The following is a 14638-nucleotide window of genomic DNA, read 5'->3' on the forward strand; positions in this document are numbered from 1 at the left end:
GTCGAATGTGCTGGTTTAGCTCCTGGATAAAAGCTGCGATTGATCTATCCTTCCTGGTGCTGATCATCTCCCAGTGTTCATCTCGGCGCCCACAAATCTGGTAGATAGTATCCTTGAGATCCTTGCGGTAGACTTCTCCAATGCGTCCCATGGCGATGTGAGCTGCCATGCTCTTTCCTAGACTCCAAGTTGGTGCATCAAAAGAAAACTCTATGGGCTCAGTGACTGGCATGAACGTCCTTCCTGGAACTTGAACTTGAATCATCCAGCGCTCTTCTTCAGGTAAAGTGGCGTTGTAGGTTCCTGTGAAGCTTGGTACTCCTATGTTCAGGTATCTAGTGACTTCCTTCAAGTGACGTCCAAAGGGTGTATCTTCATCCGGTTGCGTGAACTTGTTCCTTGCATCCGCCATCCTAAAAGAGTAGAAAAGATGAGAAGTCAGAAGAGAAGAGAGTGGATAGTGATCTAGGTCTTTTAGCTTAGTGGTCGTGTCCTACAGTCAGCGTGTGCTCTGATACCATCTCTGTAGCGACCAGACCTCAAACAGTCTGATCTCTGTGCTCTGGTGTCATCCCTGGATCAGTAATGCTGACACCACACAGTACTCGGAGGATTTATAGCAGAGTAGCAATCACACACTTATTACATCGAGTGTCTCAAAAGAGAACTTATTACAATAAATATGGCTTAAGGCCATCTAATAACGATAACAGCGGAAGGCTTGGAAGATAAGTGAGTCCATCAACTCCAACGGCATCACTGAGTATAGAACCACGACCTAAAAACTCCTTAATCGTCGTCTGAAAAGTCTACAACATTAACGTTGCAGCCCGAAACGGGTCAGCACATGGAATATGCTGGCAATGTAACACATAGAGAGTAATGGAATGAAACAGCTATACTATATGCATATTTGGCTGGTGGAAAGCTCTATGGTTACAGTTTTGCGTAAAGCCAATTTTTCCCTACTTCAAAGGAATAAATTTATTTAACTATCATGGTAGTTGTTAAACATTGAGAATGGTTGACAGCATTCTCAATCCCAATTAAGCATCATCATTAAACATAACCCAACAAAATTAATTTAGAGTAACATGTTGAGATTCACATGATAATCCAGGTACTAGATACTCAAGATGTCCATAACCGGGGACACGGCTAACCATGATTAGTTTATTACACTCTGCAGAGGTTTGCGCACTTTTCCCCACAAGACTCGATCGCCTCCGTTTGGTTTCTCGCACTACATGGTGTTTGAGAAGACGGATGACCGAGACATAGTCTTTCAGAAGCGCTAGCACCTTACGATCGGGTAGACCGTACCACCTACATCCCCTACATCTGCTAGTCTACCACTGTAAGAGTTCGCACGACTTAGTCAACTATGCTAGAGCCCATAATAGCTTGTGGCTGCACACGGAAGTTTCTAGTATGAATAGTCTCATGATCCCTTTGAGCCTGGGTGGCGGTCCAAAAGAAAACAGGCAAGTCCTGGAATACCCAGGTGCCTCAATCCACCCAGATGTGTGTTTAAGTTGCCACCTTAGATAAACCATTAATTAACAAAACTCACATCTGTCGTGGATATCACTCACCCAATCCACGTCTACTAGCGTAGCATGGCATAATAAGCAAACGTAGAAGTAACTCCCAAAGGTTTGATAATAAACAGGTAATAGGTTCTACCTCATCTGCTTCTCATCCCACAATTTAATTAGATCCTAACCATGCAATGTGTGAGGATTGATCTAATGCAATAAAACTGGGTAGTAGGAAAGGTATGATCAAAGTGTTACTTGCCTTGCTGATGATCCGCGAAACCTAGAGATTCGAAGTAACAGGCGGCGCACTCCGAGTATTCTATCGCAGACAAACAAACAAGCATACAATAAGTACTCATCTAATGCACGGGTAAAACTCAAATAAGACAACTAACCAGAAGGTTCAACTTAAGAACTCCGGTTGGCAAAAAGAATCAAATCGAACGAAGCAACGAAAGTCAAACGGCGAAAGAAAACAACTTCGTTCTACTAATCTGGATCTAGGGAAAATTTTACAGTAGCAAAATCTTGTTTAAGTTGGTTAAACGGATAGAGGGTTTCGAGACAAAACTCTAGGCGCTTGAATCGCCTGATTCCGACAAACGAGCGAAAAGTTATACTAAAACGAAAACCGGATCAGGAATCGCGATCAGAAAAATCACGGATTTAATCCGAGAAAAAGAAAAAACGACGAATGCTCGCTAAATTAAATAAACCAGAAAAACCGATCTATTTAAAAAAAAACGAAACTAAAAAAATCGACGGAAAAACCGAACGGTTTTTCAAAAAAAATAAAAAAACCGGCGCGAATTTCGAGGCGGCGGCGAACCTCGGCGAGCGGGCGGCGGCGGCGGCATCCGGTGGCGGCGGCAGCGAGGCGGCACGGCGGCGACGAGGCGGCGCGGCGGAGGCGGGGCGGCGGCGGCGGCGAGGCGGCACGGCGGCGGCGGGGCGGCGGCGAGGCGGCGCGGCGGCGGCGGGGGGGGCGGCGCGGCTGGGGCGGCGCTAGGGCTCGGCTGGGGCTGGGGCTGGGCCTCTCCCCGACTTATAAAGGCTAGCCGGGCCGGAGTCCTAGTCGGACACGGCCCGTAGGTCGGTTCGATTTTTTTAAAATAATTACGCGCAGAAGAAAAAAGTAAAAAGAAATACTAAACGGACTCCAAAAATTCCGAAATAAATTTTCACGGGCTTATAAAATCAAGCCGCACAAGGTGAACATTTATTTGGGACCTAAATGCAATTTTGAAAAACGCACATTTTTCCTAAATTCAAATAAAACACCGAAAAACTCCGAAATAAAAACTTATTTGATTTTATTATTAATTCCTCAATATTTCTTTATTTTGGGAAAGTCATTTTATTCCCTCTCTCATATTTTTGTAATAGAAATAATTAATGATAAATTAAATAAAATCAAATGATCCTATTCTCAAAATTTGAGAAAACTCAAATATGAAAATAACGAAATCCCCAACTCTCTTGGTGGGTCATTGAGTTGCGTAGAATTTCTAGGATCAACCAAAATGCAAAATAAAATTTGATATGCAATGATGATCTAATGTATAACATTCCAAATTGAAAATTTGGGATGCTACACGGCTCCTCCGCGTTCAGCACATGTACGGCTCGATAACGTCTACTCCTCCTTGATCCAGCAAGCGATGGAGGAGAGGTAGATGGGATCTCCAGCGGCACGACGGCAGGGACGGTGATGGTGGTGGAGTAATTCCGGCAGGGCTACGCCCAGGGCTACCGAAACAACGAAGACGGAGGAGTTATGAAGTAACGAGAGAGAGAGAGGGGGGGGGGTAAGGGCTTGTTTGTCTTCTTGGGGGATCCCCTCCCCTCTATATATAGGTGGAGGGGCGTGCTGGACAGCCCTTGAAGCCCTAGGGGCACACCAAGGGGGAGGAGTTGGACTCCTAGTCCAATTCCCTCCTTTTCCATATACAGGTCGACTTTTCACCACTCCCAAGCCACATGGGCCTTGTGGGACTTGTGCGCCTAGCCCATAAGGCCACGTTGCCTCCCCTCAACCCATGCTAGCCCTTGGGACGTGGTGGAACCCTTGGTGGACTTACGGACTCGTCCGGAACTTTCCGGGACCTTATGGAAGCTTCCCGGTACAATACCGAAAAAACTAAAACTTTTTCCGGAACCCTGAAAACAACTTTCCGTATATAAATCTTTACGTTCGTACCATTCTGGAGCTCCTCATGACATCCGAGTCTCATCCGGGATTCCAGAAAACATTCAGTCACCAACATGCATATCCCAATATTACTCTAACGTCACCGAACATTAAGCGTGCAGACTCTACGTGTCCGAGAATCATGTAGACATGACCGAGACACCTCTCCGGTCAATAACCAATAGCGGGACCTGGATGCCCATATTGGTTCCTACATATTCCATGAAGATCTTTTATCGGTTGAACCACGATGTCAAGGATTCGGTTAATCCCGTATGCAATTCCCTTTGTCTGGCGATATGTTACTTGCCCGAGTTCGATCGCCGGTATCTCCATACCTAGTTCAATCTCGTTACCGGCAAGTCTCTTTACTCGTTCCGTAATACAAGATATTGTGACTAACTCTTTAGACACATTGCTTGCAAGCTCTTTACGATGTTGTATTACTGAGAGGGCCCAGAGATATCTCTCTGCCACACGGAGTTACAAGTCCCAGTCTCGATCCATGCCAACCCAACAGACACCTTCAGAGATACCTGTAGAGCATATTTATGATCACCCAATTACGAAGTGACATTTGATAGCACACAAGGTATTCCTCTGGTATCCGGGAGTTGCATGATCTCATGGTCTTAGGAATGGATACTTGACATGAAGAAAACTATAGCAATAAACTCAAGTGATACGATCGAATGCTAAGCTTACGGTTGGGTCTTGTCCATCACATCATTCTCCTAATGATGTGATCCCGTTATCAAATGAAAACCCATGTCTATGGTTAGGAAACCTTAACCATCTTTGATCAACGAGCTAGTCTAGTAGAGGCTCACTAGGGACATAGTATTTGTTTATGTATTCACACATGTATTTAAGTTTCTGGTCAATACAATTCTAGCATGAATAATAAACCTTTATCATGAACAAGGAAATATGATAATAACCAATTTATTATTGCCAATAGGGCATATTTCCAACACATGACTGGTATAGATGACTATAAATCTTAATCGGGCTACGTTTTCACACTCAATGGTGGTGTAGTGTGCTGGAAGAGTTCTAACCAAGACACTATTGCGGATTCTATGACGAAATCAGAATATATTGCATAGAAGCTTCGAAGGAGGCAGTTTGAATCACGAAGCTTTTTGAAGAACTAGGTATGGTTCCAAGCGCGATGAACCTCATGAAGCTCTATTGTGACAAGAGCGGCATGGTGGCTCAAGCAAAGGAGCCAAGGTCCCACCAACATATTGAACACAAGTACCACATTATCCGACATCATGTAGAAAATAGTTTTTAGGAGCAATGGACAGTGGGGAGCCTCCCACTAAATTTTTTATTTATAAAAGAAGAAGTATCAACAACAATTACAAGGAGGTGTGCGGGGAGAAGGGGTAGAATTAGAGGTGTAGGGGGAGGGGAGAGGCGGCAGTCACTAGTCAGCCAAAACACTAAGTACAAAGTTATACAAAGACCCAATAAAAGATTGGATGAAGGGGACAAGCTTGCGATTGGCTTTGTGAACCAGCAGCCGAACGTCTTCCTTAAACCGGAAAAAATAGTTTTGTGGAAGTACTAAAGATTCACATGGATATGAATGTATCAGACTCGATGACTGAAGCCTCTACCATGAGAAAAATAGGATCGACACCGAATTGCCAGTGGTATAAAGGAAGTTATGTAAACTAGATTATTGACTCTAGTGCATGTGGAAGACTGTTGAAAGTATGCCCCAAAGGCAATAATATCTGAGTATTATTTATTTCCAAGTTTATAGTTAATGTTTATATTCTATGTTATAACTACTATGGTTTTCAAACCTGCGATAACCAACAGGTTCAGAGGAAAACTTATGTGCACATATAGAGTTATAAACGGTAAAACAAGATTCCTAGTCTTGCCTCTAGGACTTGCTCAAGTATTGTATGGTGGTTCTTTTTTCCTAATCATGGGCATGACTATAATGCCAACAACATTGAGAGCACGATGTTGGTAGAACACTTGTGTTGAATTGACCCAAGTTATATGTTATACTGAGAGATGGAATTTTCGCAACTCTATAGTTCATAACACGGGCAGTTGACATATGCATAATTCCTTAGACCATTAGAGTACCGAGTTATTCCATACCGGATGATGCACTTTGGGGTTGTTCTGACGTCAACTGTAATAGTGTGATCATAACGGCAACTTATAGGTTCATCGGAAATGTACGTTGAGGGGCTACATAGACTGAGATTTGCTCCTTCAACGATGGAAAGATATTCTTAGGGTCCTCTCGATATGATGACATCTATTATCGTCTGGCCCGACACACCATGAGCTTGATCACGGGGCTGCCAGACATCCAGTCTATTCGTAACACATGTCCAAAGTGGCTTTTTGATGTGCTTGATCATGGGAATTGCTTTATCCTTGGAGTGGAGCACACTTTCGTTTACCCTTGAGATAGACGGTGACGAGGCTGCCGTGATGATTGCCAATCCTTCATAAAACACATCGCAACATGACGCCATCATCCAAGAGATTGCTGCCATGATGAGAAGAGGTAGAGAGGTAATAGTGATGAAAGCTATTATGACGGGGTGTAACCATGTTAGCCAGCACTACTTAGCTCAGGTGGGTAGACGTAGGATAAAGACGAATGTATGATTACAGTCGCGAACCGGGTTGTGAACTTGTGTGAACTGCGGAACTGGACTGCCACGATCCAGATTAACTAACAGACAGCAAAAAAAATGCTTTGGATGGTTAGAGGGACTATGATAATCTCAACCCAGATTCAAGTCCTGGTGCTTGTATTTATTCTTAGATTTATTTCAGGATTTCCGGCAATGCACATTCAATGAAAGGAGACGTTTCCGTCGACGAGGTGCGCAGGTGTGACCTAGCTCCTGTCCCAGCCGCCACCGGCTGCCCGTTTCGTCGCCTCCCCAACCATACGCTTATTCACCTCTACCCCCAAAAAATATAGGACTCTGCAGTCAACTCAATTCATTTATTTTCTCGTTTTATTAGTGTTGAATCAGGCTTGCTCGCAAGATCCTCCTAGTTGGGACAGAGAGACGTCGATGAAGCGGCGTTGTGTTAATCTGGTGACGCGGAATTGGGAGAATGGGATTTACGCACTGCGCCGCCTCAATCCCGACGTGCATCTCTTCTACCAGTCAAAAAATGACGCAAAAGAAGTAACAGAGATCAACGCGATGGATTCTGCAGCATCAGCAGCAGATGATAGCAAGAAAACGAAGAGATCTTCCTGTCCAAGGATGCGTAGCCTGCGGCGGCTGCCTAGACCAATCGCCAGATTCGATCCGTCGCCGGCCGGCCTATGGATCAATGACGGCCTGGAGTGGTTCGAGCTGCTGGGCCCCCGCCGCAGCGAAAGCAGGGTCGTCAACGCCAACGTGGCCGGCGACACTGTGCTATACGACGCCGACGAGGGCATCATCTTCAACCTGCCTTCGCTCCACGAGCCCAAGGGAAGCAACCCCGTCTGCCTCTCAATCACCCACCCCGACGCCGAGGAAGACGCTCTCTACGTCATGGACCGCTATCCCGGCCGGGCGAGCACGGGCGGCCCCGGCATGCCCTCCTGCTTCGAGGTGCTCGAGTACAGGCCCAGCTCCAGATATCTGGACGACAGCATGAAGGGGTGGGGTTGGCGGGCTCTCCCGCCGCCGCCCTTCATCCACGAGCACGGGTACGAGCCCACCAGGATCACATCATACGCCGCCGTCGGGGACGGGACTACCTTGTGCATCTCGTCGGACAGGAACGGCATCGGCACCTACTGCTTTGACACGGTGGAGGCGGATCCTCTAACTTAGAAAAGCAAAGTCACGGTGCTACAGTGTAATCATAGTGTAAAATGAAGAAGGAATGTTAGAAACGTTTAGCGAATTATTTACTATTGATATTTACTGTAGATATAAATAATCTATAATTAATTTTATTTCACCATCAAATTGTTTGTATGTAATGATTATGAATGTAAACATTAAATCTGCAATTTGCATATTAATTTAAATCATTTTAACCTTAATCATATGGATTGCAAGAAGGAAAGTTAGAGGATTGTAGTTTCTCTAACTTTCCTTCTTAATGTTAGAGGATCTGGTTCCTGACACGGTGCGCGACGATGATATCCACCGTCTAGGGTGGGATTACCGGGACGAATGGAGGCACGAAAATATATAATAGAACATCTGCACCCCGGCCCGCTTATCTGGTGCGTCCATATCCCTCTGGATATGTGCCAGCCGTTCCCGTAAAATCGTCAGGCCACGGTTATATCGAGTGGGTTAGCAGTGTACCTTCGACCATGATGTGCCTACTGCATAGCATAGGGTACTGTTCAGCTAGAGTTAGGACAAACAACTATCGGACACTCCAGGAGGCAGCCCGTGACTCTGGTCCATCTGCGTTCCCTCTTGCCTCTAGGAGCAGGCTAGGCGGCGGGGGAGGGGGATTCATCTAAGGCAGAGCATGGAGAGAACCCAAATCTGAGGGGGAGGCTGGAGTTTCGGGTACAAGAGGAGGCGCCGGGACGGGCTGGCCGCCGGGGGAATCTAGCACCGGGCCGCAGCGGGCACCGCCGCCCCTGTCATCTCGCGTCGCGGGCCATTGTACGGATCTATCATAGGTAAATCTTTGATCTCAGCTATGCGCATAGGTTCTTTGAATGTTGGGATGTATTTTGGCATTGGGCACATATCAGGAGGGTGATTATTCATGGTTCTCTGTGTTCCACAGGCTAGATTAGGTACGGGGTTGGGGCAGTATATATAAGCCGTCAACATGCAGGTAAGATGGCATGTAGACTTAATCTTGATTATTGGTATGTTCTTTTGGGAAGGGGCCCGAGGATGCAAATGTATTGCGCATTATGTCTGGCTGTCTTGTCTGACTCATGTTAAGGTGGCTTGGATAGAACAGATGTAGCTGATACGTTGCCATCGTACATGGATCAAGGGTTATAGCTAGCTGTTTTGGGTGTTTGGGATGCGCCAAGGTGTACGTTGGGAAATAGCAGTAGTATAGAATTCAATGATATATAGTTTATGTAACTGACAAATGACAGGTTCATATCGCTGATTTTTTTTTTTGCATGTTCACCGTGTTCTATCTAGACAGCATTAATTTGGGGGAAATAAGCATGGCACATGAAGTGTTCCCCAGAATAAAAAATTCCACGGTGGATAAAATTAGAACCATGATCAATGCCGACAAAAGGCCAATGGATTCAACAAAGAACGGAGATTTCATTTTTGGCATTTCAGCAGTAAGTCTCCACACAGAACATAATAGGATTCAGTTTACCGCTGCATCTTCAAAGAGAGGGCATACTAATCGGCCTTTGCCCTTGTTTTGCAGCCACGAGATGCTGCTAGTTCAGCATATTCTAGGGCAGATGACGGCTATAATGCACAACAAGAAGGGGATGCTTGGGCATGTGCATGAAAGATTTGTGATTCTATGGGCCTGACACATCAGGTGACACTCCTGATGCAGTTTCGAGTGAACGTTAGGGTGTGACAAATTAAAGTCTCTTGTGGGCATAGTTTGCCTGAGACTGTTTCTGTTGGGGCCCAAGTGTTTGTATCATAAAGATCTAGATTGGCTATGTGGACCTATATATTAAGTCGTCAAACCATGGAATGATTTCGAAGGTCAAGTACAAACTACTGTCTGCGGACATGACCGAAATATAAGTTGCTTGGTATGGATGTCAAGTTACGAACGACCGGTTGCATAGTTTTCGTTCTTTTAAATATACGTTGAAGCTGGTTTGTGAACGAACTTCCGATGATATAGACATCATGCTGAAACATGTACCTGGCACTTAGGAAATGTCGGCTGGACCCACACGCCGCTCATCGTGTGTTTGGGCAACACCCAAACTGAATAATGTGCATGGCACAATTGTAGCAGTCTCAGTTTGGACTATGGACCTGGCACATTTTGGGTGTACCTTGCAATCATGTGCCTGTGGATTATTGTAGTCACCTGTAGTGTACAAAGCACAAGTCATCCGGGTGACATGTACAAGGTACAAGAAGCGTGAGCACAGAGAGGTTTCAACTGCGTACGTGCCGAGCACGTGATCTGCAAATACATGTGCCAGGCACATGATGTGTAATACGACAATCTGGAGGAAAGGGAGGTGGGTGGCGGTCGTGCGATCTACTCCCTCCGTTCCAAATTACTCATCATGGTTTAGTTCAAATTTGGTTTTTGTTCAAATTTGAACTAAAACCACGACGAGTAATTTGGAACAGAGGGAGTACAAGTGTTGAAACCAATCATGTGTTTCCTGATTGTGTAAGACAAATTTCCGGCGTTGTAGCTCAGTGCACAACTTCCATTCATGTTGTTGCGCAAGCAGTATCCAACAGAAAACAGATAATCATGGGATTTATAGTAAATCAATGCAGAGAGATCGCCATTAGAAAAAACATGCAAACCAAGATGATAATTAGTCGACGGGGATGCATAGGTGCAAACGTCACAGTCACATACCACGCATAAGGGGCTACAAGTTACAGATTCATGGATTTAACAAAAGAGCAAGCATTGCGCAGATGCACGATCACACAATATAGCACAGAACGATTCATAGTCTGTGCCCCAACCATACACTAGACACCACATAGGTGTTTTAAGATATGATGCACACTCGGACAGTCATTGACGCAGTCCCAGCGCGTTCGTGGAATGTGACGACCACAAGATCATCTTCCTTCATTTGGATGTGTATGACATACTTCCGAAAACCTCCTTCAATTACAAGCCTGCCATCTTTTGATTTCTTGAACAATGCCGTTACATGGGCTCCTGCATCATCATGCACAAGAATGATCCCTGAATCGTCCAAGACGCCCGCATTGCTCTCAATGAGATCATTCTTCGGGATCCTCTATCAAATGCAAACAACAACACGTTTGTGAACAGCCATCCATAAGCTGATCGTGAAATACAAAACAAAAAACATATATGTCATGATAATATGTTTATGTTCACTAACCATGTAGCCATCTTTAATGTCAACTCCATTCATCTTGTGCACAAAGATGCATCATACGTCTTCCAAAGCCCCGAATGCACATCTAATCATCTTTTTCATCTCTGAATATTCAAACTGATGTATACCCCTCGTGTACATGCAATGGTCGACGAGCTCGCGCTTCATGAGGGATAGGCCATTCAAAGCTGGCCACAACATCAAACTTATAAGCCAACACACATTTTGCAGCGAAAGTAAAATGTTCAAAAAAGAGATTTAACACAGACTTCCGAATTCAATGTGGTAGCCTTACCAACGAAGTGGCGTCTGCCTCACGCCAGCCATCCCCATGATTCCTGGTCCTCATAACTCCATGATCAACCATCACTTCGTACTCCAGTAGTTCTCTTGTGCCATCTTAGAGCTTCAACCCAATAGAAGGTTGTCATCGGAACTGAAACATGGCAAGACGGTCCTTCAAGATCTCCACATACGGCAGGCGGGTTTTTGCAATTAGGGAACTCCATGGCCTACATGTTAAGAAATAAAAAAATAAGCAACTATACACCAAGTAGTTGTTAAATCCATGTCCAGAATCTTTGCCATGAATAAAAACAAATCATTATACTACGCCAATGGGGTTTTCATAAATCAATATCTGGTCTAGCGCGTGTAATAGCGCTCAACAGTTTTATGTGAGCGTGCATGTTCCAGATTATCGTGTATCGCAATAAGTATATGGTGAGAGAGAAAAACAACTCAGTTGCCCAGATTTTTCCAAGTTGCAGCATTTAATTCGTGGCATGATCCATAGACCATTGACAGCCAAATGCAGGGCATTCTGAAACTTATGTTTGGATGTAAACGCATATATCATTTGGAACATCCTCTTGTTATGCACAGGCGAATGTTTTTTGAAAACATCGTGATTTTTGTCTTGTGTAAATAAACCAAAATATGCTCAGGTTAAGCTGACGTGAGATTTCAACGACCATTTCGAGCCATGCCCTTTTTGTATCAAGCTTATTGAGTGGTGTAAATAAATCATACTATGCCCAGAATATCGTAATATAAAGGTGTGTTACACCGAAACACGTTCCATCATGCACCATGGATGATATGAGTATGGGATGCGTTGCCGATCTGCGACATTCAGCAGTAAAACGCCTAATACCAGGGGAAATGAGAGAGTAATGCTTAAGTTTATGAAACAATTTAGGCCAAATAAGCTTAAATTCAGTGATCTACACCATCACCCCTCACACCATTCTCACAAAGATGACACACCTTGGGTCAGGATTATATGGGAAACATATTATCAAGATGGGCTGCCATGTAACAAATTGGTGGGCTCATTCTGGTGGAAAGGCATTCTGCAGACATTGCCTGAATACAAGAAGCATTCTAGATGTATTCCAGGAAAGGGGGAGACTATTCTGCTGTGGCACGACAATTGGTCGGACCTACCACTTCATCTAAAGATGCCTGAGCTTTATTCTTTTGCCATCAACAAAGATATCACACTGAATCAGATGCATGAGCATCAGGCACTGGAGAACTGCTTCCACCGACCTCTCTCACAACAAGCGTTTACTCAATTCAACATCCTTCAAGATCAACTGCATGGTCTGACTCTCACTGATGACTCTGATAAGTGGACATACACTTGGGCCTCACCAAACTACTCTGCAATGAAGATGTACAAACATTTGTTTGCCAAGAATGGGGCTCACTTCATCTTCAGGCAGCTATGGAAATCGAATTGCAGACTAAGACACAAGATTTTCTTCTGGATGCTACTCTATGACAGAGTTAGTACAAGGAACATGCTACACAGAAAAAACATGTATTTGCCAGACTACAACTATGCTCTTTGCTTGGACAAGACACAAGAAACTTTAATTCACCTGTTCTGGGACTGCCACTTTGCATTAAACTGCTGGAACTGTATCCTCCCAAACAGACAGAGGGGTATTTCGACCTACGATGAGATTGGAATGATGATTACGCTTCTTCCCCAGGATTTGGCTATGGAGATCATTATCATGGGCTGATGGGCCATCTGGATGGTCAGGAATGATAAGATTTTCAGATCTTCACTTCCTAGTTTGAACTCCTGGAAATTCTATGTTCAGGAAGGCATGCAACACATCAAACTCAGATCAAATGAAGCCAAGGCCGCAAAGATAGACCAGTGGATTGAACAGACTCTGTAATTCTTTTTATTATGATACCTAGAACAGGCATTGGGTGATTTGTTGTGTGGTCTTGTACTTTGTATTTTGTTTATATTATATAAAATACCGTAGAACAATTGTTCTACGGTCACAGGGTCAAAAAAAAACCATTCTCTCCATCCCCGGCATTGCCAATAAAACTGAAGTTGAGAAACCGTCACACAGACATGGAATCTACGAATCTTGAATGGGAAGTAATGACCAGATTTGGTTTCGGGAAGCAATAATATGAATCTTATTTTCTCGGAGGAAAGTATCGGTTACAGCGGAGGCAGGAAGGGGACGACGCATACCTAGGACCAGGGCGTAACGAGATCCTCGCGTTCCAGCCGCCGGACCTGTTTCTGAATCCGCCCGGCTCCCGTCGATGGATGAAGATGGAGAAGTTCTTTAGGGAAAAGGGATGGGGCGGACGCTCGCGTGCTTGGGGAATAGAAGCAGGCAGACGCTCGGCGCGCGGGGGTGTTCCGGATCCTTCCAGTCCAAGATCTGTGGTCCGGCACAGAATCAAGAAGAAAGGGGGATTCAGAATCTCATTTGGGGAAGCTGAAAAATGATTAAGACGCATCCCGGATGAGCGTTGCGAATAGCATAGCAGTATCCAGACTCGATACGTACCTACAGCCGTCCGCCGGAGAGGTTCCCGGGGCGGCAAGCGCCGGCGCCATTGAATCGCCTCCTTGCACCCAATCCATTAGAGCGAACGAGCAGGGCGCTGTATAGGGAGAGAATTTAGTCGTATTCACGGGTCCGCGTCGGTATGCAGGGGACGGGTGGAAGACAAGGAGGTGCAGAGCAGCTGTTACCCCTACGACGACAAGGAACGGTGACAGATGTCTGACACGGTAATACGGGCACTAAATCGCTATCCAGCGTCGGACATCTCGAGGTAAAGGGCAACGTTTCAACCGTTACGATAACGCGGCCCCGGTGCAGGTGTGCGAAAAATCCGCGCCCGAGGCACCTTGGGCACTGGGCGCTGCCCTTCTACGACAAATCAGAGTATGTCCCTGAGTTCAAGCTATGGTTGGGCTTCAGCCCGCCCAGGCCGAACTACCTGTGCGCCGCTGACCTGTCCACCATGGACCATGGCCAACGGCCCGTCGTACATCATGTTTGGGAAGATCTTGATCGGCCTGAGGAAGAGGACTGGGTACCGACGCATTTCAGGATACTGAACCTTGGCTCTGGCAAGTTTTGCATTGCTAAAATCATTAGCGCAGAGGCGACTGGCATGAAATTTTCTGTGCTCACTGGCATCGAGATGGTTCGCGGCAAAGATGATCAGAGCCGCAGTGATACGGAAGCCGGCCATCCACCCATGACCAAAAACAATCACGGTAATACGGTATCCGTCCACGAATGCGTCTGCCGTAGTGATACGGAAGCCGGCCATCCACCCATGACCGCATACATTTCAGACCGATTTCAACACACAAGATGAAAGTCTAAATGATTGCCGCCACAGGCAGCGCCCGTTTCCCACAACATATCTTTCTCATGTCCGACAGCAAGCTCATCGGCCGGCCGTGAGCCCCGGGAAGTGAAGATTCAACGGGAGGGGAAGAGTAGTGGCCTTCGCGAAGCTGCGAGCAAGCTCATCGAATGTGTGACCCTACAAGACGTCGACAGTGGCCTTTCTGGGACCCAAGCGGTGGCGGCC

At 45.6% G+C, this 14638-nt stretch overlaps 1 protein-coding gene and 2 long non-coding RNA genes across 3 annotated transcripts; 2 read left to right on the forward strand and 1 right to left on the reverse strand.

Moving 5' to 3' along the window:
* The first annotated feature begins 6757 nt into the window (after positions 1 to 6757).
* LOC123082178 (uncharacterized) lies at positions 6758 to 7580 on the forward strand. Its single transcript, XM_044504566.1, has one exon. The coding sequence runs from the start codon at positions 6804 to 6806 to the stop codon at positions 7560 to 7562; it is 759 nt and encodes a 252-aa protein (XP_044360501.1). The 5' UTR covers positions 6758 to 6803; the 3' UTR covers positions 7563 to 7580.
* A 483-nt stretch (positions 7581 to 8063) lies between these two features.
* LOC123082180 (uncharacterized) lies at positions 8064 to 9475 on the forward strand. The gene is made up of 3 exons (XR_006438968.1): positions 8064 to 8377; positions 8865 to 9016; positions 9109 to 9475. It is a non-coding gene; the product is annotated as an uncharacterized lncRNA (long non-coding RNA).
* A 712-nt stretch (positions 9476 to 10187) lies between these two features.
* LOC123086656 (uncharacterized) lies at positions 10188 to 13812 on the reverse strand. The gene is made up of 5 exons (XR_006441030.1): positions 13594 to 13812; positions 13269 to 13464; positions 11052 to 11268; positions 10760 to 10944; positions 10188 to 10651 (listed from the first exon to the last, which is right to left on the reverse strand). It is a non-coding gene; the product is annotated as an uncharacterized lncRNA (long non-coding RNA).
* Between the last annotated feature and the right edge of the window lie 826 nt (positions 13813 to 14638).

This window comes from Triticum aestivum, chromosome 4A (genome assembly GCF_018294505.1).
Source record: "Triticum aestivum cultivar Chinese Spring chromosome 4A, IWGSC CS RefSeq v2.1, whole genome shotgun sequence".
In the NCBI taxonomy this organism is placed as follows: Eukaryota; Viridiplantae; Streptophyta; class Magnoliopsida; order Poales; family Poaceae; genus Triticum; species Triticum aestivum.

Coding starts and splice junctions, on each gene's coding strand:
- LOC123082178 (XM_044504566.1), top strand. CDS start 6,804: ATGAAGCGGCGTTGTGTTAATCTGGTGACGCGGAATTGGGAGAATGGG.